Raw genomic sequence first — 24,480 nt, 5'->3', positions numbered from 1 at the left:
TCGCGGGCGGGGATAGCAGGAGAAGAGCTCGACCCTGACCCAGCTGCAACCCGAACATTTTGTGCAGAAGTCGGCCCAAACCCGCACCAAGTCCTGCGGGTATCGGACTGACCAGCACATCAGTACCAGCGACTTCTTTATAATGCAAAAAATCCTCCAACAAGAATTCTTTGTTCCTGCAACTGGAGTTGGAAGCTTAAAGCAGAGTTTCCCAGCACTGAACAAGTCTGTCCTTTATCCCCATGTTTGATTCCAGTGTCATATAATGAAGAAAACAAATGACATAATTATCTCTATATATGTAAGATAACTATAAATCTATAATTATGGTTTTTGGCAACTTCTATGGAAAACTACGGGGTGCTGTGGGATGTCATTACAGTTGGGTTTACAACCAAAGTCCATTAATTAAATGATTATCAGACAGGCTATTGTGGTGTTGGTTATATAAATATAAGTAGAGACCATGAGGGTTAGGCATCTACACGGGCAGTTTTCCCCTGTAGTTTGGACACCTTAAGTGAGCCCTGTGTGTAAGACCCTTTTCCTGAATGTCTGTTTCATTGTTTGCCCAGTAGGGGGCAGTGTGTAAAAGTATAAAAGGGAGAGCACATGTGCTCAGGGCTCCCTCTTCCCCTTCCTGGATCCCACCTTGCGGAGAAGTGGATACAGGAGTGGGTCTGAGCAGGTCACTGACCCTGGTTAGGGAAAGTTTATAAAGCGGTAGAAGTTTGTGTAATAGTTGCTCTAGGAGTAAAATTTTGAGGCAGTGTATTTAGCGAGCAGCTTTCTGGCTCCAACAAGAGAGTAGTTGGGGTTAGCAACCTTGTAGTGATCAAACTGTCAGATAGGGACATGAGTAGGTGAGTTCAGGAGCAGGGAAAGTGCCAAGGAACTAGATCCCCCGTGGAATCACCTAGTGCTCTGGAAAATCACCAAGACCAAGGCTGCACTACTCCCCTGAGAGGGATCTACTTGTAATATCTGAAAGTTTGAAGTTTTCCACTGATTGCTGTGAATGTATTTGACAGATGGATCATTGGTGCAAGTACCAAGTGGGTGAAGAATGATGCATCAATCAATCATATGCAAGCGTCAAGGGTAATCTCCAGAAGCATTGGGAACAGGGATTGGTGTGAAGTCGTCAGGCCATAACCAGTTGTGAAATGCGCTGGGGGTGGAATGTTGGCCACTGGCAATGGAAGAGTCTAATGAATCCCCTGCTTTATGAGCAGTGACGGGTTATTGGCCGTTTAATAACGTGATAATTAATACAGACTCTGCCGTGACCTTGTGGGTCTTTAACCTGCAATCAACCTTGGCACAGTCTGAAAAACAGCTCATTTATGGGGCCAGTGTGTAAATTGTCTACAAAAGAGATAAAAGCAAAAAAAACCCTGTTTCTGCAGTCTATTTGCCTGTAATTAAAAACAATCAAACAAAATCACTGTCTCCCCGGTAAAATATTAGTTTGTGGCTATTAAATCTCAGCCATGCACAGCATGTAAATGAATATCAGCGGGGGGCACCGGTTATATGAATGTCAGACAATTCTGGATGTTTAGATACTTCCATGCCAGGGTAGGGAAGCTTAACCAAAAAAACACAAATGCTTTCACTATAAAAACCGAAAACCCATTGTACTTAGTCAATGCCTCTAAGGTTCCTTATAACATCTGCCTCCCGGGTAGGGTTGCCACCTTTTCTGGAAAAAAATACCGGCCTTCCTATAGATTTATCTTTTTTCCCTATTAATAACATTGGGATCAACCATCATTTTTACCGGCCAGGCAAACTTGGGGTTATGAAGTTTATTGCCCCCAAGCATTCAGTGGCATCAGGCCAGTCTCCCTACGTCTCTAGGCCAATGTTACCTCTTGGAGTTTATACAACAGGAAGACAATCGGAGGGGAAAAGGAAGTTGTGGACAGCCAGTCTGAGACAATGGCACAAGTAACAGTATATTATAAACCAGTGGCATCTTCATGGAAACGACTGAAAAAGGAAACCAAAAAGTGAGGGTGCAGTGATCCTTAAGCACACACCAGCAGTAGAGTAATGACAAAGGAAATGAATTGGGGGCCTTTGTCTGCTTCAAAGGGCCTGTGGGTGACCCGCATTTTTGTTCGCCTGTTGGGCAATATTGGCCAGGGGGCCCAGGGAGAAAAAATTAGGCCCTCCATAGTAACACCACTACTCACCAGGCTTTAATTACAAAATGTGTGTTAGGGGGCATGGGTACAAAGCACCATGCTATATGCACCATGAAGTACTTGAGGTGGATGTCTCTGCGCCCTAGAATGGAGCACAACCCCCCATATGTAATAAAAGGCACTACGTTTGCCCAGAAGCAGTAACCCATAACAAGCAATAAGAATTTTGCTTTTAAACAGATGACCAGTAAAATGCTGCCTGCTGATTGGTTACTATGGGTTTCTGCTCCTGGGCAAACTTAGTACCTTTTATTACATAACCCCATAGACTTGCACTTCTTCCATAAATACAGCACTGGCTGCATTCAGTAGAGCTCTATTGACGTGGGGTAGGCTGGGAGAGGTACGATGTTCTTGTATGTTCCTTAGGTTCCTCATCATTCAAATGTGCAACCTGGTGAGTACCAATGGGCGCAAGACTTAGTGGAACCCTTGCATTCCATCAATGACAGGAGTAAAGTACAAGGCTGTGTTGCAGTTGAAGCTCTGGGCTTTGCACAATGGATTCAGGGCAAGGTGCAAAATGCAGACGGCAAAATTCCAGGTGCAATTTTGCCCCGTAGGATTAATAATTAATGCCTATTCCTTCTGTTAAGCAAAAAGGGCCCAGTGTGCCCAACAAAAGGGGGTTATTGAATTCAATAGAAGGAGCTCTCTCCGTTGCCATATAGGAATTTGTCTGTATATCCATTTTGCAGTACAGAATACATTAAGATCGTCTATTCATATTTACCTGCAGTACAGAGCACATTTGCATTTCACAAAGAAGCAGATGATCACATATTCAAGGTGTTTTTGCACCTCTCCCTATCGTTGCCATCATGTGTAAAGAAGAAGATGGGTGGTGGCCGGAGGCTATTATGGGGCCTCATTACGATGCCTCAATATTACTGAAAACTGTACAACAGTTAAGGTTTCATTAGAGCACGGAGGGGCATTTAAAGAGAACTTAAAGGGATCCTGTCATCGGAAAACATGTTTTTTTCAAAACACATCAGATAATAGTGCTACTCCAGCAGAATTCTGCACTGAAATCCATTTCTCAAAAGAGCAAACAGATATTTTTATATTCAATTTTTAAATCTGACATGGGGCTAGACATTTTGTCAATTTCCCAGCTGCCCCCAGTCATGTGACTTGTGCCTGCACTTTAGGAGAGAAATGCTTTCTGGCAGGCTGCTGTTTTTCTTTCTCAATGTAACTGAATGTGTCTCAGTGGGACATGGGTTTTTACTATTGAGTGTTGTTCTTAGATCTACCAGGCAGCTGTTATCTTGTGTTAGGGAGCTGTAATCTGGTTACCTTCCCATTGTTCTTTTGTTTGGCTGCTGGGGGGAAAAAGGGAGGGGGGTGATATCACTCCAACTTGCAGTACAGCAGTAAAGAGTGATTGAAGTTTATCAGAGCACAAGTCACATGACTTGGGGCAGCTGGGAAATTGACAATATGTCTAGCCCCATGTCAGATTTCAAAATTAAATATAAAATAATCTGTTTGCTCTTTTGAGAAATGGATTTCAATGCAGAATTCTGCTGGAGCAGCACTATTAACTGATTCATTTTGAAACATTTTTTTCCCATGACAGTATCCCTTTAAATAGAAGTTCAAGGGACATACTGTATGCTGTGTTATTTAATGTTGTCCCTTCAACAACAGCAGGAGGGTCGGAGATCCCAGACTTATCCACTTTAATAAATGGCCCTAGCCTTTTCAATTTGCCAAGGGCCCCATATCTACACTAGGTCTGCTCTGGTAGTGGCAATGATTTTGGTATGTGATCAATGGCTTGAGGGGGGGGGACTCTAGTCTTTCACTGGTGCCATGCAGCCACTGACTCTTACAGCAATATTCTTTTATTGAAGTTCTCCAAATTGCCATAATCTATTCTAGATCGTTATTCCAAACCTGGAGCTGGAGGAGATCTTAGAGGTACTGCCATGTATTGCACCTTTAAAACCAATGTCAGCTACAGTAGGAAAAGGCAACCGAGGTACTATCAATCTTGCATAGCTACTTTTCCCGTGATCCATCTGCTAGCTAATGGGCACACCTTGGAGTTTTATCTTGACAAGAAATGAAGTGCCAAACATAACTATTCATGAGCAAATGCAAGCCATGGTGCCTGACAGAATTGAGTCAATTCTGAGATCTTCTGGGTCTTCAAATAAGGACTTCACCTGGCAAGCTTGTCATACATACCTATTCACGGGCAAATGCAAATCACAGCAGTGGAAACTAATAGATATAAAGCAAACTTTATCTAGAGATAAGGCTCAAATTGCTCACCATGTCCCACCATGAAGTCAAAGCTTGGTCCATCTGTTTTGCTGTAGAGAACTAAATTCAAGTGTAAGCCCATCGTCTCAGTTATGCTCATCTGAACCTCATAGAAAAATAATGTATTTTTTGTAATCTCTAAATTTGGAAAAGCTGACTCAGATGATGGGTCCGTGGCACTAGATGGGGAGCAATAAATTGCCTGACTATGCAAGAAAGGGCTGGAAACTCCAGCAATATCCTGGTTTGTACAATGATTGAGATAAAATATGAGATAAATTATCTCATATTTATTAAAAAAAAAACACGATCAAACTCCCATGCTCAATTTGACCTTAGTTATTAATAAATTAACCCAAATTAATGAGATCGCAGTAAAAAATTGATAAAATTAAGCGAAAAACCCGAATTGCTCAGTTTTTTTGGTCTTTTTATCTGAAACACTCGATTTCTTCATGTTTGTGCCCGAAAACCAGAAAAAGTCGGATTTTCGGGCTAAACCCCGCACAAATCACGATAACTTCAAATTGAGATAGGTGCCTCTCTCATTGACTTATACAGGACCTCAACAGGTCTGAGATGGCAGATTTGCAGATTCTGGCTTTTTTCAGCATTGGGTATAATAAATATTGAAAAATTCAATTTTTTTCCATGAGAAATTTGAGTTTTTGCCCCAAAAAGCCTGGCCCTTACGTGGGGCTTTAAGGGATGCCAATCTGAGAGCTAATGTGTTGAGGGTCAGTTGTTTTTAACAATGAAGGACTCACATAGTCTACCTGGCAAGCTTGTCTAGTGGTTAACATCTTTAAGCATTTCAGGGTCAGACCACACTGAAACGTCCAAGATATGCATCTAATACCATCATTGCGTCAAAAAATGGGTTTAAAACATAGATTAAACCTTTCCAATACCAGGAGGGCCTGCTCACCATGCCTCTCCAGCAACCACGAAGCGATCATTGGTAGTATCCAGCCTGTGAGGTCCAACCCAAGGTTTTGTTCATGTGAAGACTACGTTTTACCGCTTGGTCCCATGAAATGAGAGCTTGTCCTACACCACGATCACAAACTCCGGGTTCACGTAGGAGAATCCGGCAAACTCATTTTGATCCAGGTTCATGATAAAGAGTTTGTCGGTGGGGGTGAGCTCGACGGGTTGGCGGGTGAACTCCTTGTCAAAATTAGAGGTGTCTTTCCTGTCCTTCTGTATAAGGGAGAGAAGGGAACAAACTATTTGTTATACAAGCCGGAGAGCATAAAGTAAGGATTAGCTGAATGGATGGTACCACATCATCCAGTGTGGGGTTGGCACAATTGCCATATGCTGATGGACATGGTAGAGTTGATGTGTTATACATGCCCTGCTTCACACAAACACACCCAACTCAGTCCACTCCAGGCAACCGCTGTCACCCATTTGTCTTGTTTGTTATCATTGATATTGTGATGCTTACATTTTAGACCATATAAACAATTTCCTTGACATGCCAGTTATTCTTCTCAAGTACTTGTAGAAATGTTCCCTCGGGATGCTTAGTCACTTACCATAAAACCCACTGGCATTGACGCTACCAAATATTTCAATGGAGAACCCAAGAACCTAAGAAATGAGACTTGTTGCAAGTATGGGCCTTCCCAGTAGACAGTTCTGCCATTGTGCCATCCCATTGGATCACCGTTGGTTTTTATAGATTACCTGATCATGATGTTATTGAGGCCATGATGTTATTAAATCTGCTCATTCAGGCCATAAAACGGTCAATATCTAAGCATTTGGTCTGCATTTCAGGACCCTGGTGTTGCACGTTGAGATCTGCTAATTGTGAGGTTTGCTATTGTTTCCAAGCAATAATATGCCAATGCACTATCGTTGAGTAGATGGTGGGACATAACATGCCCTCTTTTTACAGCTGCCCTCATAGCCGCTAGGAGTCTACACACTACTATTTTTTTCATTGTCCTATGAGCCACAGGGGCAAATTTTGGCTCTGCCCGAAGGATGAGCCAGTGAATTAGACAGTCTCAACTTCAACTCTAGTGACTACAGTGACCTGGAGAGAAATATGTTTATTTCTAAAATATATGTAGAGCCTCAGGCATACTAGGAATTAAAAGGTGGGCGCCATTGAGGTTTAAAGGACAACCAAACCTTGCACATAAGGTGGGATTTTTATAAATCCTTTACTCACTTTCTATGGCCGGCAGCCCAATGTATTTTAAGAAGAGCTTTACCTACCTTCTAGATTTCACTGGTGTGGCTCTCCTGTAGTTCTATGGGGCAAAGAATGCATGGTGGGGTAGGGGTGAATATTATATACCCTGCACCCTAACACAGTGCTCTCCATGTGGGCTAGAAAGGAGCAGAAAGGCCATGAAACATGGAAGGTAAGGGACCTGATTGGAGGGGCTGTATCAAATATGATATTGACTTACTGGTTGAAGGAAACCCAAAGCCATTGGGCCCAACTTTATAAGGAGATTTTTAGTTACCCTATACAATGGAGACAGAACAAATACGAGTGCAGATTCATAGAGTTTCCATATCAATTTTAGTTATAATAAATGCATATTTTATTTCCAATATTTTCTAATGGAAGAATTAGACCCATGTAGATATATATATATACATTTATAAACAAAACATGATTTAATGTCCTTTGGAGGATCTAAGCAGCCACAGCCACCCTGCAATATGTTGCCGGCATGCTTGGCAGTGTAGGGGTTAAGCCCCTGCAGGAACGGCACATCTTCACCCATCTCTCTGCAAGATGCCCAGAGCTTACATGTTCTGACAGTTACCAGGCAACCGCTCCACTACGCTACACAGAGCATGCTGCATGAAAAAGTGGGCCCCGGCGATCTCTCTATTCCAAGACTTGCCCTGCTACAAGGAGCTTTGCCCTAGCTCTGGCCTGGGGGTGATAAAGGGACACGCACAGAGGCTACTGGCATTGCCTGAGCCTTCCGGGGGTTAATTCACTTAGGTCTCTTTAATAAATACAATACAAACCCAACTACTGACATGCTCTGCCCTCTATATTAGGGCAAAATATAAGTTCAAAAAAGGACTTAATGATTTCTGTTTCTTTCTTACTGAGTAGGATGATAAATATTATATTATAAATGGTGAAAAGCAAGGTTAAAGGGCTCTGCTTTCTAACGGGGTAAAACTTTTGGCCCCAAGCTGCTGCTGCTAAGCCCGAGTGCAAAACGTTTACCCGTTTAAGGGTAGGACACGCAGACTCGCCAATGAAACAGATGTAAAGTGTAGGGTCCCTCTATGTGTTAGTGGACTTCCCTGTTGCAGCCAAACCCTTTCGGCATGATTTTGCCTGTACTAATGCACCCGCCATGCAAATGGAACCAAAAGAGTCCGTCCCCGACTCTGTTATCCTTATCTGAACCTCATAGAAAAAGAATATATTTTTTGTAATCTCTATATTTGGAAACGCTGACTCAGATGATGGGTCAGTTGCACCAGATGCGGAGCAATGAATTGACTGCCTTTATTTACTAAAATGTGAAATGATCTCATATATTTTATTTTTAAAAAACCACGACCAAACTCCCATGCTAGATTTGACCTTATTTATTAATAAAATGAATTAATCAGATCATGGGAAAAAAAACGATAAAAACCCAAGTTGGCCTTTTTCCCTGAATTGCTCAGTTTTTTTATGTTTTTGCCTGAAAACTAGGGATGCACTGATTCCGGGATTCGGTACGGGATTCAGCAGGTTTTGGATTTGGCCGAATCCTTCTGCAGGCCGAATCAAATCCGAATCCTAATTTGCGTATGCAAATTAGGGGAGGGAAATTGCATGACTTTTTGTCACAAAACAAGTAAAAAATGTTTCCTCCTTCCCACCCCTAATTTGCATATGCAAATTAGGATTCAGATTTGGTTCGGTATTTGGCTGAATCTTTCGCAAAGGATTCTGGGGTTCGGCCAAATCCAAAATGGTGGATTCGGTGCATCCCTACTGAAAACCCAGAGAAAAGGTCAGATTTCTAGGCTTTATCCAGCGCATGGTATAACTTTTGGCCCCAAGCTGTTGCTGCTAAGCCCAAGTATAAATTGCAAAGCTCGCATTGCTCGCCAATGAGGCAGGTGTAAAGTGTAGGGTCCCACTATGTGTTAGTGGACTTCCCTGTTGCAGCCAAACCCTTTCGGCACGATTTCGCTAATGCACTCGCCATGCAAATGGAACCAAAAGAGTCCGTCCACAACTCCATGTGCACTCAAAGCACTTAGTCTATAGATTGCCAACCACTGGCCAATGATCTAGAGCTGGTACAGGCTGCTCTGTCCCCTCACCCACCAATACAGCGTTTATCATTGACATAAGAATTGTACAGAAGAAATCTCTGCCATTGCACATTTCAGTGTCTCCCACACTGTGACTCATTCAGAATGACAGCCTGTCCTGCCTGGACTGCAAGGAGCAATACGTAGAATTGTAAAGAAAAAGATACAAAGCCTTTAGCTAGAGATTACCAGCCCTTAAAGTGCAACTACACTTTTTTAACTGTTTCCTTTCATCTAATCGAAACTGCATAATTTTATATATTTATATGTATGGAATCTTCTTATCATTCCCCAAAGACCATCTGTATTTTTTAAAGCCTTTTGCAAGAAGTCAGGAGTCAGTGTGGCCTATTGACTAGGGTTGCAGTTCAATGGCATTGCCAAAAGCCACCTAGTAATTGAATTACTCAGTCAGAGATAAGCGTTCATATACTGAGGCATATGAGGGGACACTGGGCTCTTTACAATAAATACACGCTTATTACCCACAATGCACCCGATTCCTCTTTCTTTGAGGCAAGCACATTGCTCTCTATATTGGAGGTGGAAAGGGTTCAACCTGCCATGGAAGGGGCTGAGACCTTGTTTACCCACCAATAGGATCTCTTTAAGAGCGCTTCAGTCTGGAAATTGAACCAATCACTGTTTCTATGGAGGCTGTGGTCTCCCAAAATGGACAACTCTAGTTACCAGGTGGCCAGGCAGTCAGGTTTGAATCAGTCACACTACTTTCCCTAATTTGGACATGGCTAGCTAAAATTAACATTAAATGTTGCAAGGACAATATATAATATGGGGTGGGTAGGTTTAGATAGTATCTTTATCTGCTGACCTAAAGCCATATGTGGTTAGATCTGCTTGTTCATCCCGTTTCACCACCCTGGGGCCAACAAACAAATCACATGCATGCAGTTGATATATTTTACCAAGGACCTTGTTAGGTCTATACTTATACAACAGGCTGTTGACGGCTGTCAAAGGTCAAGACTAAAAGTGAAGAGTCACTGTAAATGCCCATGTTTTGTATCATGATATAATATCTGGAATTGAAATATGAAGGACATTTCACTTATTGTTTTTGCTTCTACAAAGGAAATGTAGGCAGTTGGCTGGGTCTAGGTAATGAAAATTAGTACATTTGGATAAAGTCATCGGGTAACCTAAACAAATAAGGTTCTTTCTTCCATTTGTCTATGGCAGTGATCCTCAACCAGTGGCTCAGGAGCAACATGTTACTCACCAACACCATAGATGTTGCTCCCAGTGGCCTCAAAGCGGATGCTTCTTTTTGAATTCCAGGCTTGGATGCAAGTTCTTGTTGCATAAAAACCAGGTGCACTGCCATAGAAAGCCTTCTGTAGGCTGCCAGTCCACATAGGGGCTAGCAGGTGGCCAATCACAGCACTTATTTTACACCACCCTGGGACATTTTTCATGCTTGTGTTGCTCCCCAATTTTTACATCTGAATCTTGCTCATGGCTAAGAAAAGTTGGGGACACCTGATCTGTGGAATTACCAAGAACATGCGTATGTAGGGAACGGTTCCAATCAGGGGGTTCTGGGTGACAGATGTAGATATGACTTCATGTTTGAAACCTGGGGTTTAGATGTTGAAATCCATCTGTTCCGTTTTATTGGCATGGAAAGTTTCATTGGCACATGACATTGACAACAGAGGATCAATACAGACGACAGAATATGATGGGAACAAAAACAATACAGTGGGGGTAAAAAAAGAAAAAGTGAGCAATTTGGAGGTAGCCATGGAAAGCTTTACCCTTCTTACAGTACATGGGCAAAATACTGTAACTATTAGTTCTCTGCTAAGGGTCTACGTGCCATTTTGGCTTTGGAGATGTCACAATGAGACAAGATAGATATAAATTGTATGGAACAGGAATGGACAGCCTGCAGCTCTCACAGCTGTCACTGGACTACAACATCTGCAACACTGTCAGTTTCTTATCCCCATACACAAAATGCACCAGATGTCTGCCTTCCTTGATAAGAGGAATTACATGTAGTCAAGGAATCTGAGCAAGATCCCCCGCTGAAGCTGCATTGACACAATTTTCTTTACTAAGTACCCTAAATACGGGGAATCTTAATGACCTCACCGTATACAGTACATCACCATCATTAATTGAGCAGCACCTTGAAATCTGAATTGCAGAGCTGTTAGGGGGCAACTGCTGGGGTCTTCTGGTCACTAAGGGAAGGTCTACTAGAAGATGACAATCACTATGAGTTAGAAGAACCTCATCAGTCTCAACTGAGGTCTTGGACCTTTTACCTAATGGGGTCTCCCTGGTATCTTGTATTTTGGCTCATCTGCAAAACAATAGTATTGTCCTACTTATCCCATGGTGTGCGGTTCTGCACTCAGGTCACCTGAATGTAGCAACAGGCATGGGCTCTATTTTCTGGAGACCCTTTGGAGGAAGAATAAAATAAAAAGCTTTTTTTGTTTTTAGTAATAACAAATGGCAAAAATCAAGAGTATATTTCTTATTAAAACACTAGGTGTTGAACATTTACTGTAGACTGTACCTTTAAAGCAGTTAGAGGCAGGAATCTGAATAACCGGACAATTTCTCAGTCAATTATAACTAAGTAGTGCCATATACCTATAAGGTCTAAGGGAAAAAACTCAGATGATACCATAGAGCAGGCATATTAGACTGGTGTTTGGGGGGTTGACCGTTCTCTATGTCTTTTTGGCCCATGGCCGTACTTTTGGTTTTCAGTTACTAGTACAGAGTTTTTCATCTAGAAGCATTGATTCCATTCGGGTGCAGGCAGACGCGGTGGATTTCGGCGCAAAATGCAACATTTTGCATTTCACATGAAATCTGCCTGTAGTTCAAAAGGCTAGAGGCGCAGCGGATTCTCCACCTGTGGACAATCCCCAATGATATTGTCTGGCCCTAGCCTTATCCATCAAATTCAGACCTCAGTGTCATTTACATGTTATACCCCTGCCCTAAGGTTTCAATCATAGCCATCTGTCTGATTCCCACTTACTGCCCTATGAGATGATGATAAGAGCACAGTCACATGTGGCATACGGCCCACTTTTCTCCGTCTGTGTTTTGTAGGCAGCCGGAGAGAAGAGCATCCGCTCTTATCCACAGCTCCGTGTAGCTCCACTGACAAACACAGCGTCGGGCTGATTGCAGCTACACAGAGCAGAGGTCGGCTACTAAACGCAGGCTGAGAGATGACCATATGCCCTTTGTGATTGTATCCTGAAACTCCAGTTGTAAAATGCATGAAGCACATTTGGGCAGCGCTCTATCTTGCCTTATTGTTTTAAGATGGTCAGAAGTCTGCAAGTCGGCCTTTTTGTCAGATATTGAAGCCCTCCCAGAAAATAATGTCAGTCTAATGGAGCTTTTGTACAAGCTCTACACTTAAAGGAGGTCTTGGACTTCTCTACCAAGTCACCACTATAAAATGTTTCTGCTGATTCACATCACATGCTCTGGGCTGCTCTCACTTACTTGAGCTTAGGGACACACAATATACAGTAAGTACAGCCCCTAAGCTTAGCTTATCAACAGCAGCCCAGAGCACATTGAGCATGTGCAGTGCCACTGACACACATAAGATGGTCTAACAAGATGAGAAGATCAGGATGCTGCAATGGACAACTTTGAAAGCCTGGATCATTACTGTTATAGGGCTGTAAAACCCTTAGGTTGAATTTGATTTTCCTTCAACATCTTAGCCTCCAAAGCTTTACTTGTAGGCAGTTAAAATCTGTACATTAAAAACTGTTCATGGTTTGGGATAATCCAGAAACCACCAGTCCAGACCAGGCTCAGCTTGTTATAGTTACTTTATGGCCAACGGTGATGACATGCATTACAGTGGACACAGACCCCAGGACTTGGATATCCATATAGATATGGAATATGGATAATAAGAACTGGTTATGATTGGCTTAGGACTATGGGCTCAACTATGACACCAACAGAGCTGAGACTTAACTAAGGTGGCTTTGCTTCTTTTAAAGGGACATGGGCAACAGCCGACTCCTTAGGAAGCTGCATCAATCATAACAGCATCTGACTGAGATACGCTATACTTATCAAGACAAAGAAGGAGTACAGACCGACCCATCCAGAATATTGGCTATTATAAATAAAATCCTTTGTGAATATAGGGAGATTTAACCCCCCTTCCCTGAAGCAGAGGAGCTATTCTAGTGACTTCATTGGGCTTTGTGTGCAAGGACAATATTTAGAAGGCAGACATTATTTTAAAATATAAATAAGAACAATATTTAAAAAAAAAACTGCCAAAAATGTCAGCCTAGAACCTTCATTTGACACAAAACATGAGAGTATGACCTTTTTTTCCCAGATTTTTGTATAAACAAAGGTCAGTAACCCATACCCGAAGACTTGCACACGGACTCCTGCTGCTGAACATCGTGCGCAAGGTAATGGGTTAATGCATGGCCAAAGCTGCATGCAGAAAGGACAATTTGTAGAGACGCCTCAGGCCGTTCCACAGTTAGTGCATTATCTCCTTCGCTCATGCAGAAAGGATGGTGGTGTTTGGGGGGGGGGGGTGCGCAGTCATAGGGGAACATCTGCTGAAGTTTGCCGTCAATACAGTTTGGCCCATTTAAAATTAAATACAAGGCTTGTTCTGCCATCTTTACAATAGAGTCCCCTCAACCACAACAGGGGATGTTTGGAAAGGTGCTGGGCTAAAAGAGCACTTACACTTACCCTCTTGAGGGGAACAATGCAGTCAAGCAGTATGGATAACTTGCCAGCACCCAACAAGGGGTTGGGGTTACACTTACAGCATTGAGAGACCCAATGGGTCAGCAATTCCTTACTGATCTCCCACTGGACCCTATACAAACCACTTCCATTGTGGCATAAACCATTATTAGGGGGTGGTTGGTGATGTGGAGCATGATCAGAGCAATGTCCAAAAACTTTAGAAATGTGGCAGAACCCTAAATGGCAAATTTGACCATTTGAAGAGGGTCAGAAGAGAGGGCCAATCACTATTTAGGGTTTGTGGTCTCATTCAACAATCCATCAGAACCAGTTACAATCTCACAGTTATTGATATGTTCTCTTGGGGGGGGGGGAGCTGTGGATGGTTGATTAGATTTGGTCCCATGCTGTAAATGCCAAGCCACACCCACCACAGCCAGAAGCAGTAAGGTTATCATAGAGAAAGGGCACAGCAAGAGAAACACTTTGTACAGTACATGGATGATATATGATAGGTTTGCCATAAAAATAGAATTGGTCTCATTAAAGGTTGCCCAGCTTACACTGTTAATGCAAATATCCATGCTCTATCTAATGACTGGGTATATTTGTTCTTTTTTTTTTTTGTTTTTTTTAAACAGTTGAATGCACATTTTTTTCTTTGCTTGCTAATAGAGACAAGAGGATTTGACTACGGGGGCTCTCCACAGAGCGAGGCGATGGTCACACACGCAGGGTGAGAGAATTGTGCAGAGAGGGCCAGCCAGATGGATGGGGGCACCCAATGAGAGGCGATGCACAGTTTGGGGCTGCCTAGTCCTCGGACAGGCCCATCTTTAGTCCTTCTTCTCCTCCTCTTTTGAAAAATCAGAGTTAACATAGGAAAAGCCTTCAAATTCTGATTGGTCAATGTTCCGGATGACCTCATGGTCGGGCGGTGTGAGCACTGGTGGGTGGCGGGTAAAAAACTTGTCGAAGTTCTCAGCATTTCGGCCGCACTATGAGAGGAAGGGAAGGGAGGGAGAAAGAGAAAGCACGGGAAATGGGAATAAACATAAATAAATAAAAATAAAGGGATGTCAAAGCAAACAAAAGAGTTGGAAAACATTTTGATTGAAATAAGTGAAGATAAATGATTAAAGAAAGAAAAACAAAACAAAAAACAAAGAAATTTAAACTATAACTTCACATTAGATGTGGCTCAGCATGTCTAGTTTGGGTCCTCAAAGAATGACCTTCCATCCATCATCCAGGCCATTTTTACATCTGGTTTGGTCCCTCAAAGTATAACCTCCTGGTTACCATCCAGACCATGATGACATCTACTTTGGGTTTTCAATGAATAACCTCCTGGTCACCACCCAAACGATTTTCAAAAATTAGCTTTCTGGTCACTATCTATATATCTGAGAACTAGCTGGCCCTTGCAACTTGAAGGGATGCTTCTCTGGGCAGCAGAGAAGGAACCAATTCAGCCAGTGACCCTAACTTAAACCTGCTGCTTCCCAATCCACACCCAATGTTCTTTTCCATTTTATGACCCACACCAACTCCCTATGTTCATAAATCATAAATTGGAGGCATCAGCCACCAGAGAGAAGACACTGGAAAAATGATATTGCCAAGCCCTAATTGAAGTTTGACCCACCACCTTCCCAAACCCATACCCAGAATTCATTTTCTTGGCCTAAACCTGCCCACACTGCAGGTCAGCCCATGGATCCTATAGGATTCAGGTCAACTTACTTCAATATTAAGGGACACCTGGAAGCATGAAAAACGAAGCAGTGCCAAGCTTTGTACGGATGTACTCTGGGAATGAGTGCCTCAAGTATTTTTACTTTCATTCTCCAGTAACTGGATGCATGGCTTGTAAGCACAATGTTCACCAGACTATCCCCAAGATAGTTGGGCATGATTTACCATGTGTTGGGAACAAGGACTTTATATTACAAATAAATTGCCTCGGAGGTTCTTAATTTAACCAGGAGTTTGAGGACAGAGCCAGATGTACTGAGACCATTTTCTAATGTGAAGCCAGCAAAATTCTCAGTATGTGGCAAGCAGCATGGACAAAACAGGTGTTAAAACAATGGAACAACATAAAGCAACATAAACAATATAAGCACCGCGCGGGATATAAAGTCGGGAGCCAGGAAATGCTTTGTCACAAGGAAGTTCTATGCATCGGAGGAATAACAACTCATGTGATATGCCTGCAGGCTGCAATCTGTGCAGCTTTTCTACTAGCAATGAAAATAAGGGTGATGGTGGTGCCTCTTTCAGAGCAATGTTGTGTGGTTTCCTACCTTTGGGTTTTTCTGCTGCACAGTGTTAGTCAATGCAGGGAGGCCCCCACAGCAGGCAATAAACATGAATGCAAGTGGGGTGCATCGGCACAACTGCTGCCTGCAAACATGTTTCTCTGAGCAACCAATAGATATGGTGGGACATGGGCTACTGAAGCAACAAAATATCAAGCATAAAAACTGAGGTGACAAAGGGGCAGTGTAGTGACACATATCGACATTAGAAATACAGCAAGGTCTGTCTGTATAATATGGAAATACTCTCCATTGTCCTACAGTGGTCTAGGTAAAATAAAAAGAATGATGGCTGCTGGTGCTGATGCATAGGACTGATACCTTTACTCTAATAAAGGGGAAAACATGACGTTTACTCCTCTAAGGCATTGTCACAGAAAATTAAAATGGAGCTTGCATCTGTACCTGTGCAGCAAAATAATCTGGAAATATGTGTCTTTATTTGTGACTGATTTCATTTTGTAAGATCAAATATGTATGGTCACCTTTCTATTGTTCTGTTCAGGCCAACAGCAGCAGCTCCTTCTCTCTTCAGCTTCTTTCGATGGACCATAAACTGGCCCATTTTACAATGTCATTCAGTGAAGAGATCTTTAATTCATTTGTCCACCAACATGGTGGGCCAAATAGGAATGTTCCTATTATTTGGCCTTGAGGGCCAAGGATCTGATCATAATGGGGGGGGGGTCACAGAAACCTGTTGGGAGAAGACACTTGCCTGATGGGATCTGCACTTGATATTAGACCTCCCAAGGGCCACATACACAGTCTGATAAGATGCCGACTGGACAGTCAGCAGCTTTTATCAGACCATGCACAGCCAGCTTTCTACTAATGCTTGCAGTGACAGAGATTAGAGGCTCTGCATGTCTGAATATTGTCTTAAGGTGGCCATACACTATAAGATCTGCTCATTTGTTATGGTCGCCAAACGAGCGTATCTTTCCTTGATATGTCCACCAAAGGCTAATCCGATCAGTGTGCTCTAGGGTCAAAAGATCTGATTACCACGATTTGAATAGGCGCCAAAGGGACGAGGACTGCATCAACTAGCCATGCGCTCCGCCATCGGAGGGAAAAATTAAACCTGCCTGATCAACTTCTAGCCGATTTTTGGCCAGATATTGGTCGGGGAGGCCTGTTGGAAGTCCCCATACACGGACAGATAAGCAGCCAAATCGGTCTAAAGAACCCAAATTTGCAGCAATCTGCCTGTGTATGGCCACCTTTACATAAGCATCCTACACCCGGGTGTATAGCTATGAGATTGCCATACAGCCACAGCGGAGTCACACGTTAAACCATGGTGTCCATTGTGACATCACTCATCACTACTGGAGCAGCTTATCACTCTAACCTGACCCGCAATGCTGTAATCCTGCCTCTCCGTATACATGCCACTTCATTATTTACCATTGAAAGGGTTTGAAACAACAACTGGGACCAAAAAGACTATTTTTATTTGCAGAAATATAGGGGGGGGGGGGGGGGCTCGTCATTCAAACCTCTATATGCTGCATCTGGTTCTTGCGCCATTATTATCCACTGACCCATTTTTACGTTTCCTAATGCTCTCTTTCTATAGCTCCAGCTTTCTCACCCTTAATTCCTGCTCACTTGACTGTAACAAACTGTCCTGGGCATTCGCTGTGCTGAAAGGTGTTAAATGGGATTGGCAGAGATATACCAGGAGTGAAGCAATGCTACTGCGAGAAGGGCGAGCACGTTAAAGGACCGGGAACGGAAATACTAAAATAAAACTAAAATAATTACTGTATGATGATCAGAGCAGTTTTAGAGAAGTCTTGATTTTCACTGTAGTAACTAAACTAGGATCAGCCATTTTTTATCTGTTCCCTAATGTGCAAAAAATATTTTTTTTATTTTATTACTGGGACTTTTAAGCCCATGACATCTACACATTGACTTGGTTAACCTTTGGAATGCTGATGGGTTGTGTGATTTAACAGGGGATCCTTCTGTTGAATCCAAAAGCACCCGAATCCGAAGGATAATATTTTATATATATATACCACCATGTCGGATAGATGGAATTTCCCCAAACAAGCTCAGAGGGAGCCGGCAATGAACCGGCACAGCATGCAGGAGAGACACACGTATATTGTCTGCTCACCATCCATGCCCCGAAGCCTCCAATACATTGCACGGCCATTAAGTGGATTGCATAACATGGACAGGCCATGCCGAGGGTTGAGACAGAATCTGCTTACTGGTTTATACTCAATTGCTGATCCCGGTTTTTCATCATGGCCACTGGGATTTTATTAAAGTTAAAGATCACCAAGTCTTATATTTCAGTTGCCCTGACAACCCCAGTCATGGACGTGCCCCCAGTCACGCTCCTTGCCCTGCCCACTGCTGTTTTCTGAGGTAAATCGAGTGTATTGTTAATGCTTTTTCCCAGACGGGTTTTACGTTAATTCGGGTGCAAATTACAGGGAGCAGTTGGTGCGCTGTGGCGGGCGGCTGAAGACTGGGGAGCAAAAGAGGGTGAAACCTAAAGAATTCATGTGAGTTGGCATTTTGTCTCCTTATAGGGTCTATTTGCAGTGAACATGAGGAATGTAGAGTAAATGTCATCAGAATGTTGGTTCTATAAAGAATATCAGTCAGGGGAATGAGTGTTTGTTCCCTACACTAAACAATGGTGCATTATAGAACATATATAGAGAGAGAGATGCTGCACTTCCTTATGTACCGCTGAAAACGAGGCATGAAAACAGATGGTGCATTTTTAATAACTGTTGCTGCAAACTCCAAAGATTAAATTATTCAGACTGCTGCTGTCTTGTAAACTGTCAGAATCCCTCAGCCTCTCCTGCTCATGCTAAAATAGGTCACAGAAAGGCAAACAAGAGCCAGGGGTGGAGTGTGTGGAGCAGTCACGTGACCCGGCCACGTTTCACCCTGCTCCTCCCACACCACCACAGCTTTACTCAGCCCTCGGGCCGAACTGGATATCTAAGCACTTCCTGGACAGGTGGGCGCAAAGGATCATGGGTTCTGTCAAGGGACGATTAAAAATGGAGTCTCTTATAGAAAGAGCTCACATTCCTTCCTTTCATATTTAGAGGGATGCGCCCTAACCACGCCAATGGAAACTGACCGCTGTTACAAAAAAGCCAAAAGAGGGAGCAACGCTCACCCCCTCGGCGCTCTGCATTCTTTTGCCCTGGTACAGCCAAGTGACCAGGAAAGAGATTGCCAGCGCTTCGTAAAATGTTATGTTGAGGAAGCTAAAGAAAATACAACAAACATGTTAGGCTCAGGGAGAAGTAGAGAAATAACACATTAAAGGGTAAATAATCCCTTCCGCATTTAAAATGAAGATTCACACAAAAAATGCCAGAGGAATACCGCCAATGTCGCCCTTTGTGTCTTAGTAGCGAAAGCAATGGCATCACTGTCAGGGGGCACACGAGGAGGATTTCAGGCCAATGCTTTAGAAATGAATTGTAGAGAGTTAACTCTGCTTCCTCATATTAGTGACCGCAGACTCTTGCTCGCCATGTTTGGGGCTCACTGAGTGGCGTCTCAAGAAGGCCGCAACACAAATATGTATGCATGGAGGGACCCGGACTAATAGCTCTATGCAATATTCTCCTGCAATTCTAGGGGGAATGACTGACGGCACAAATATAATTGACGCACTTGCTGTGACATACAATACGGCTCCAAACAAAAGAACACAGCGGCTCCGCAAAATGCACAGACACAACAAGTATAAACTGCACACAAGTCACTGGGTACAGACACACAACATTCAGCAGCAACACAAACAGTGTACACTCAGCAAGCACATTGCACAATCACACAACTATAGTGTTAATGTGAGACAGAGACACACAGCTGCCTTGTGCACAAACACAGACATTCAAGGAGGAAGAGCAAACACACAAGAAATCCACAAGAGACAAACACACAAGTGTGAGTACACAAGCGCACAATCACAGCGCACAGTGCACTCAGCAGGTGGTGAAAAAGTGAAAGGCTGCCCGTTCTTGTAGGACTCACCGCCTTTGGCTTGTAGGGGGGTTGGATCTCATTTCTTTCCAGCTTCTCCCAGTCTATGTATCGGAAAAAAGCATGGTCCTTAATGTCTCGCTCCCCCTCTGGGCCACAGCCCAGCCGCTTCCCAGGATGCTTTGTCATCAGCTGTAAAGGGGAAACAAGCACCATGAATAAAATAAGACCGTTCCTGTTATTCTGTAAACCTCAAGATAAGAAAATACACTTGTGGCACAGCTAAAGCCTTAGAAATTGAATATGATGCGATGCCATATCAATCCATGCAGATCTGGATCCAAGATCTCCCCTGCTTCTAGACTGATATGCATGCTTAGTACATTGCAAACAACAATGCAGAGAACCAGACAATCAACAAAACAGGCCAACCAGTAGAGCAGTCCAATCAGTACTTCTGTATGGGGCCCAGTCATTGCTGGGGGTCCTGATATGCAATATCCAGGAGAAAGGTGTTACTGATGGCATCCAATCCAGAAGATAAGAGGTGAGATCTGGTGATACCATTGTCTGCATAGGGCTGGTGTACTTAATAATTGGTATAGCAGCCCTATTCTGGGTATCTAAACAGAGGATAAATGTCATGCGACAAAAATAAGCTGCATCTTTATTTCAAAATGTCCATTAAACATACAATACTTCATAAAGAAATTGTAAGCATCATTTTCTTTTGAGTGCCATTGCACTGGATTTTGACCCTGAATGTATTAACCTTTAAGGGCACTAATGAGACGACGGAGGAAGGCTTTCTGAATGAAAGTGGTGCCACTAGGGAAAGCAGAAGCATGCCTATGAGTTAATACTGTCATCTGAAGGTTAATTGTGTAACTGGTGTACAGTATCTGCATGACAATGGTTTACAACTGATAATAAAGACGTTAACCTTAAATTTCAAGAGCGTGGAAAGAGGGGGCCCCAATATTTATATACAAAAGGACTGTCCTACTATTGCCCTTCAGCTGTCATTTAAATATAACTTATATAATATATAGCTGTGACACCTATATACTGGAGCTGTGAAATATATACTGGAGCTGTGACACCTATATACTGGAGCTGTGACACCTATATACTGGAACTGTGACACCTATATACTGGAGCTGTGACAACTATATACTGGAACTGTGACACCTATATAACGGAGCTGTGACACCTATATACTGGAGCTGTGACACCTATATACTGGAGCTGTGGCACCTGTTTACTGGAGCTGTGGCACCTGTTTAATGGAGCTGTGGCACCTGTTTAATGGAGCCGTGACACCTATATACTGGAGCCGTGACACCTATATACTGGAGCTGTGACACCTATATACTGGAGCTGTGACATCTATATACTGGAGCTGTGACACCTATATACTGGAGCTGTGACACCTATATACTGCAGCTGTGACACCTATATACTGCAGCTGTGACACCTATATACTGCAGCTGTGACACCTATATACTGCAGCTGTGACGCCTATATACTGGAGCTGTGGCACCTGTTTAATGGAGCTGTGACACCTATATACTGGAGCTGTGACACCTATATACTGGAGCTGTGACACCTATATACTGCAGCTGTGACACCTATATACTGCAGCTGTGACACCTATATACTGCAGCTGTGACGCCTATATACTGGAGCTGTGGCACCTGTTTACTGGAGCTGTGGCACCTGTTTACTGGAGCTGTGGCACCTATTTACTGGAGCTGTGGCACCTATTTACTGGAGCTGTGGCACCTGTTTACTGGAGCTGTGGCACCTATTTACTGGAGCTGTGGCACCTATTTACTGGAGCTGTGGCACCTGTTTACTGGAGCTGTGGCACCTATTTAGAGGAGCTGTGGCACAGATATTCTGAAGTAAAAGCACCAGCCTACTGAAGCTATGACATATATATTCTGGAGCTGTGACATATATATTCTGGAGCTGTGGCACCAATATACTGAATCTATGGCACTGAACTGAAAAGAGAGAGGCAGGTGTACAAGAGATGTATGTGTAGCACACAACCCCAATGAATACCGCAATACTCATGGCATTACTAAGGAACATTGCTGGAAGGGATAAAAGTAGTGAGGGCAATCTGTGTGTCCTATTTGGTGGTAAAAACTGGCCAAAAAAGCCTGTATTAATAAAAACAGGACTTTAAAACCTGCCAAAAGAGGATGGAGTTAATCCCTGATATAGAAGCAACATGTCAATAAAAGCTGCTCTGCCTCTTTAAATATCCTTGGCCAAATACCATTCCACAGCTCCAGCAGAAAATGAGGGACGGTTTATCATTGGACATAGTACAGGACATGAGTCAGTGCCTCTTGGCATAAGCCGCGGATACAATTCTAACTCCCCCCGTATGGCCCCAGCCATTCCCTATTAGATATAAGGAGCAGATCAATTGTAATCAGCCTCTGCATTCCGCTGCTGGGAGCACTTTCTGTCTATTGATCCGTGTGTCTAATCAGTCAACGTGTGCCAGTCTCTCTCTCTGTGTGTTCCCAACATGTGTCTCCCACTCCCCACAACACGGCGGAGGTGTGTGGCCCCGGGCGGCAGTCTTGCTGAAGTGTGTTCTGCATAATGGCGCATATTTCACACTCCGGGAGCAGAGTGTTGATTTATAACGCAGGGCTTTGTGCAGGCGAGAAGAACTGGATTTGCCTTTTGAGGAATATGAAAGGGTGGGGGGATATAAAAATGAGCATAAATGAAACTGAACCAAAAACAGACATCTGTTTCAATTCTGTGCCCACCTGTGTGCTGCAGCAGAAAATGCCACTATCTCAGGCTGGCAGGGAGAGAGCTGCTCACAGAATTATACAGCCATAAAGTTGGAATCTGCGCATAATGCTCTGCCTTGTTCCCTGTGCCAATTCACCCTCATCTTCTCCTGACAGGAGGGCTGACACTGCCCAAGCAGATGTTTGGATCACCTTGCCCTTTGCTCTGGTTATGTTTTTATTTTTGAAACAGCCTGCCAAATGTTGAATAAATGCAGACGTGCCCTTTCCTGGCAGGGCATTGCACCCTCTCGAGAAGGATATCCAGGTGTTCTCCTATGCATAGACACAGATGCGCCAGTTCAGACACTTGTTGGGGAGTGTTTAATGGGCAATACTTGTAAATTCTTATGATGAACATGAGGGCATTCACTGGAACGCCAAGGGGCACAACTTAGAGCCCATGGACTTTACATATGCACCATAGCTGAGCACCTTGCACTTGATTACAAATTTTAAAGCTTTAATGGGTGCAAGGGGTCCCTGTACAGTACATCAGCTGGCACTGCTGCCTTTAACATCCTAAATGATACTTAAGGTATGGTAGAGACACATGTCCTACACACCTCACGCATATATATATATATATCCTCCCAAATAGATCCGCACTCACAGGTCTTAAAAATTCAAAAGAAGTTCTTATTGCATAGCGAGCAATGGACTAACGTTTCGGCCTACTCCAAGGCGTTTCTCAAAGTGCCTATTAGTCTACAAACATGCTTTAAATATACACACTGGCATATATATATATAGTAAACTGTGAAGGAGTCGGCACTCTCGTCATTAAGTACAGAAATGCCTGGGTGCAGTGTCCAAAATCTTTAGAATATCTATCTACAAAGAAGGTCCGCACTCTCAGGTCTTAAAAAATAAAAATGTTTCTTGACTAAAGGACTAACGTTTCGGCCTCAACATTTTTATTTTTTAAGACCTGAGAGTGCGGACCTTCTTATATATATATATATATATATATATATATATATATATATATATATATATAATGATTGTTACCCACATCCAGGGCCCATCCTCATAATATATATATATATATATATATATGTATTTGAATATATATATATATATATATATATTCAAATACATATATATATATATATATATATATTATGAGGATGGGCCCTGGATGTGGGTAACAATCATTGTGCCTATGGGCTCACACACACATAATAACATAGGGGCAAGGTAAAAAAAAACAGGGGTGCTTTTGTACTGAGCACCTTGCTCTTCCATCAGAAATGAGGCCTTAAAAACCTAAGACAAGGCAAGGGTTGTAAGAAGTGTATTAAAACAACTGGTGACCCCGTAAACAAACAGATATTAATGGTTCTTCCATAATGACCAGTCAGCACTGATGTGATTGTACTGGGGGTTTGTTCACTATTGGTGTCCCCAGAAATACCCTTATAGATTAGTTAGAAAATGATAACTTTGGTATATGACTGGACTAAAGTTGGGATTATTCCACAGAGTTTGTAAGAGCATTCTATAGTAAAAAAGGGCCAGAACAGCCTGCACATAGACTAGAATAAAGGCTACACAACAACTAGACAAACACCCAAGATATAAGGTACAATCACACTGCAGGAAATTTAGGCAGCTAAATTGTAGGCAGGATGGTTAGCTTTCTTGTTTCAAGGGTTAAGAGAGCGTCTTTGCACCGATCTGTGCACGTTCACCAGACCAAATGGGTCGCAGGAGAATTCAGCCCCAAACAGCCAATTATCTGCAAAAAGCAGAGAGTATCCTCCAGACTTGGATTCAGTAGAGAGCTGAGAGAATCAATACCGA

At 42.9% G+C, this 24,480-nt stretch overlaps 1 protein-coding gene across 2 annotated transcripts in view; it reads right to left on the bottom strand.

The window, feature by feature from the left end:
• Positions 1–5,155: 5,155 nt before the first annotated feature.
• The window catches only part of LOC108701647 (protein kinase C beta type), a 136,569-nt gene continuing 117,244 nt past the window's right edge, over positions 5,156–24,480 (bottom strand). Inside the window, exons 16-17 of one of the 2 annotated variants that reach the window (XM_018236566.2) lie at positions 19,901–20,041; positions 5,156–5,693 (exon numbers count right to left, since the gene is read on the bottom strand). In XM_018236566.2, coding sequence (XP_018092055.1) covers positions 5,541–5,693; positions 19,901–20,041 — 294 coding nt within the window. In that variant the 3' untranslated portion in view covers positions 5,156–5,540. Of the gene's footprint in view, positions 5,694–10,415; positions 14,540–19,900; positions 20,042–24,480 lie in introns of those variants that run through there. The other variant, XM_018236565.2, reaches the window with a different exon arrangement.

Source organism: Xenopus laevis, chromosome 9_10L (genome assembly GCF_017654675.1).
Source record: "Xenopus laevis strain J_2021 chromosome 9_10L, Xenopus_laevis_v10.1, whole genome shotgun sequence".
In the NCBI taxonomy this organism is placed as follows: domain Eukaryota; kingdom Metazoa; phylum Chordata; class Amphibia; order Anura; family Pipidae; genus Xenopus; species Xenopus laevis.
Note: the sequence above shows the minus strand (reverse complement) of the source record. Positions and strands in the feature narration are given on the sequence as shown.